Source organism: Stegastes partitus, unplaced genomic scaffold (assembly GCF_000690725.1).
Source record: "Stegastes partitus isolate 25-593 unplaced genomic scaffold, Stegastes_partitus-1.0.2 Scaffold1130, whole genome shotgun sequence".
In the NCBI taxonomy this organism is placed as follows: domain Eukaryota; kingdom Metazoa; phylum Chordata; class Actinopteri; family Pomacentridae; genus Stegastes; species Stegastes partitus.
The window spans coordinates 104,021-108,647 of NW_007578861.1; the positions used below are offsets into that span (position 1 = coordinate 104,021).

The window sequence follows — 4,627 nt, forward strand, 5'->3', positions numbered from 1 at the left end:
TGACCTTTAACGTTCTGAGGATGTTGCTTAGAGAACGCAAACGGAACGTGAGGGACGCTCCCAATGCAACATCCTGCAAATGGTTTAAGAGCATTTCCTAGAACTGATTTACTTACTTTGTCTTGTCTTAATTATATCATATTTTACTTGCGGCTGCTCTTGTTTTAGTCGATTTATTGCTTCTTCTTCTTCTTCTTCTTTAGAACTTATATGCTCTAATTATTAATGTTTGTTGTGGTTTTGCACACGTGGTCTTTTAGCATTTATGTTCATGTGCCCACATCTTTTATTTTCCTACTCCTTCATGCTTTACTGTGCTCCAAGTCTAAATAAAGACTGAATGAACGAGTCTCAGGTGTTCTCAGGTGCAGGCTACATACGTACAAGATCAGCTGCAGTGAAATAAAGAAGAGAGGAGTGGAGGCCAGGCAGGACTCAGCTGCCTCACTGTACCTGCTGCAGACTGCCCACCCTGCTGGTAACCTCCTGGAGGTTCTTCTTCTTGCGGTCCGTCTCACATTGGAGCACTTCGATTCTCTTTTCCGCTGACTCACTCTCCTTCCACAGAGTATAGTTCTCCAGCAGCAGAGACTCATACTTCTCCTGCACCTCACTGCGCTCAGCCTTCAGCTTCTTGCCGGCACGCTCCTTCGGCTGGCTGCTGCTGGAGGAAATCAAACGGTCAGATCAGCGTGAAAACGTTCTCCTGCAGATGTTGCCGTCAGTGTAGCTGGCTTTACGGTTTCTTCCTCATCAGTTCTTGTGCCTCGAGCCACTCCAGTCTGGCGGCTGCACGTTCCTTCTCCTTGGCGTCCAGCTGCTTCTGTGCACTCTGGATGTCGGACTGATACTGAGACATCTGCTGCTGCTGCTGCTCTAGCTTCACCTCTGAGGGGAAGAACCGAGGAGAGGATAGGAGAGCAGAGGAGGCTTCACTCAGTGTTTCTGACAGTGTCTCACACAAAGTCCTCTGAAATAATACAAAATCTTTTGTGTGCAGTAAGAAATCCCGTTTCTTTTCTCTGCAGAGGCAATTAACTCAGATCTGTTGTCAGTAATTGAGAGACCTTGATAATGTGTGGTTGAGAGTTCGACTCTCAACCACAGCGTCGGGCTTCAGGAGCTGAGTTCTGAACTACGAGGTGAGATCAGTGGGTCAGCAGGTGTGTTGAGCCTAAAGTCAGAGCTTTCTGTGCTACGAAGGCGGTCCTCTTTCAACCTGCTAGACCACCATACTAATAAGACCTAAGTCACCTTCATGACATCGGTGATCTCTGACTGAGGCTTGAGTGGCTGTCAAGCCAACTTACACAAAGAAAGTCTGGATGTGTAGAACTCGCTTCATAGTTCAGTTCTCTGCTCCAACAATCTGATGATCATGAAACAGAAGCCTGAAGCATCTGGACTCTGCTCCGAGTACATAAAGTACTCTGTGTGTGTGTTCTGTTGCTGCGGTAGTGGTCTGGAAGGTGAAGGACGGTGCAGCGTTGGACTCTAAAGTAAACCATACTGGACAACGTCTATTGATATTTGATGGTTCTGACCCTTTTAGTAGAAACACACAGATGTTTCACATGTGTCATTGGTCCCATATGAACCAGCCTGGTGCTCTTGGAGCTCACTTAGTTACAGTGACAAAAAACTAAATCAAAATAAAACCAACAGACGCCTGAGGACACTGGTTGCTGAAGTGCAATAGCCCCAGCCTGCACTGTGTCCACATCCTACCTCATGTTAAATAACTGCTCTTTTACTGTATATTAGGGGTGTAACAATACACATATTCGAACCGAACCGTTCGGTCCAGGCCCTTTCGGTTCGGTACAGATGTGTACAGCGGTACGAAAGTTTTAAGACCATTAAGAATGGCCAATGTACAGAACTGTTTCAGTGGTGAAACTTTAAATCTCACGGTGCCCACAGGTGGACCTTCTCCGGCTCACAGTTGCGCAGTCTTGCGGAGCTAAAAGCAAGCAGGAGTTTCCAGTGGACCACAGGCTGTGACGGACCGTTTATTCTCCTGTCGGCGCTTCCTGTGTGGCTAGAGAATGGGATGGCTAATGCTAACAACAACAACAAGCCAGAGCTGGAAGACACTGGTGTCATTAAAATCACCCGTTTGGGATCACTTTGGTTTCCTGGTGAAGTCCGAAAAAGGAGAAAAACAAGTGGACAAGATGAAAGCCGTATGTCCACACTGTGCAGCGGTTCTCAGCTATGCAACAAGTCAGACTTACACACTCATTTGAAAAGGCAGCATCCCAGCGTAACTATCTCCGCTGCTCCTGACATCATTTCATCAAGCCCTGTCTAGCAATTCAGAACGAGCGAAGGCAATAACCAAGTCCACTGGTGTTTTCATAGCATCAGGTCTACGACCATACTCGGAGTTTGAAACTTATGATGAAAGTGAGTTTACATTAACTTTACATTGTTGCTGTGCTCTTTGCTACAGATAAATGACTATCATGTGTATTTTTTTTTAGCCTACTAGTATTTTAGTATATCTATGCTGCTAAATAAGAGCCTAACTAAATGTTATTCGTTTTTTAAGCAATTATATTAAAATATCTTTTGTATTTTAGGCTATAGAGCCCCGTTATGAAGTTCCCTCTCATCCACACTTCAGCCAGAAAGTCATACCAGCTCTGTATGAAGAAACCACCAATGTTCACATCTCTTTTCCTGAAATGAATGACGTTTCGGGACTTTCTAGATAAACAACAGCTCATAGTAAGAAGGCTTCACGGTGATGTTAGCTGTAGCGACACTTTGGAACAAACACCTCTTAGCTGCCTCACCCTGCATCTTGCACTCGGACTCAAGTTTGTCCACCTCCTCCTGCAGCTCCTGTTTCTGCCGGCTGAGCAGCAGCTCCAGATCCTGCAGGCTCTGTTTGTCGGTCTGCCGCTGAACCTCCAGCTGCTCAGTCAGCTCGGCCACCTCCCTGTCCAAGGCAGCCGAGGCGTGTTGCAGGTACTCGCATATGTCCTTCTTGTCCTCCCGCACAGCGCTGATCTGCTGGACGAGCTTTTTGTTCTGTTTGGTCAGTTGGTCGCATTTCAGCTGACAACTGCAGGATGAAGACGAAATATAAGGTAACAAGGAAGAATCTACAGAGAAATACTGAATGAAACTCAACAAGGAGACATCATGACATGAGCCCAGCTCTGGCTGCTCTCCACTGACTTCCTGTTGGTGTCAGAGTGGATTGTAGAGATTTAATTTTAAGGTTTGCAGCTGTACATCCTCAGATGGGACCATATTCTAAGGTCCAGACTTAAATCTAAAGAGGTTCTTTCATCTCAAGTCACTGGGTTCCTTCTGCTCGACCATCTCTGATTTGCATGACACTTTTTTTTTTCTTTTCTTTTTAATCATAAACCGTGGATATTTAAATCTGATAAACCAAGATCAATACATATTCTGGTATATTTTCAATTGTCACCTCGTGGTTGAACTTAATTTTCCATTTGGGTCATTCAGTCTCAAATCAGTTCAATTTCTGCTCAACCATCTCTGATTTTCAGGAAATGTTTAGAGCATAAAATTGCAGATATTTGGGAACAACATATAAAGGATTTGTTTTTTCCCCCCACACATTTAAATTTGAGGCTCTTTGAACCACAACATCTCAGGAACGACTAAAGATAAAAACCTGAAATTTCCACTGTTATTTCTCATCGCTGATTCTGAATCTTTAATGTTGGATGAATCGATCAAATAATCTATATAGAATAAAGAAAACTTAAGCAGTCGTGGAAAAACCTCATCTTTAAGCTCATATTAGCAAAATAATCAGTAACGCAGAAGTCAACTAGTGATATTTTCTGAACCGTGTGTAGCTGCAGGTCACAATAACACAAAACTACACATGTAGAATACTTGAGATGGTTCTTAAGTCAAATCTACATCGGCCTTACCTTTAATATTTAAATTATTGGGATAATCTGTGTTCAACAAGGCTGCAGGGTGTTTGCCTGAATACTATAAATCATACTGTACAGTCTTAACCTCAGTATTTTAACTTGTTTGGTCAATTCAGTGCTGTTTTTTTTTTATTATTATTATTACTGTAAACCACTTTTGCTCAACAGCTGTTCCTATAAATGTTCTGTATAATTAATTAACTTGATCCACAAACTACTTCTTCACCAAACTATCCATGTTCATTCTGTGTGTTTTCGCTTCAGGTTTTAACAGAGCGTGTTCGTTTGACTATCATTTACAGCCAGATTTACACAACATTTTATTGCCAAAAATAGATTTTTTTCTGCTTGTTGACAGTATTTTCTGATTGATGGAGTAGCAGCTAATGTTATGAGCACACTTCCTTCCTACTGACAGTCTACGCTGAGCTGTAGCACATTTAACCCATTTAACACGTTGAATGTGACAAATGTGTTGAATTTTGTCTGATTAAAACAGATTCATGTCAGTTAGTTTGAACACAAGGTAACAAGTCAACTGACGTTAGCTAATGCTAGCTGATGTTAGCCAGCATTAGCTGTATTAGCCATCAGTAGCTATATTAGCCCACATTGCTAATGTTAACATCACTACGGCTGATTTTAAGGACGAAAAACTGCCACAGACATCTACATTTTTAACCTGTAATTACATTTAT

The 4,627-nt window shown here is 42.7% G+C and overlaps 1 protein-coding gene across 1 annotated transcript in view; it reads right to left on the reverse strand.

Annotated features, from left to right (window-relative positions):
• The window catches only part of LOC103368193 (uncharacterized protein C9orf117 homolog), a 14,511-nt gene that overhangs the window by 2,843 nt on the left and 7,041 nt on the right, over positions 1 to 4,627 (reverse strand). The window contains exons 2-4 of the mRNA XM_008296472.1: positions 2,865 to 3,073; positions 741 to 888; positions 454 to 664 (exon numbers count right to left, since the gene is read on the reverse strand). Coding sequence (XP_008294694.1) covers positions 454 to 664; positions 741 to 888; positions 2,865 to 3,073 — 568 coding nt within the window. The remainder of the gene's footprint in view (positions 1 to 453; positions 665 to 740; positions 889 to 2,864; positions 3,074 to 4,627) is intronic.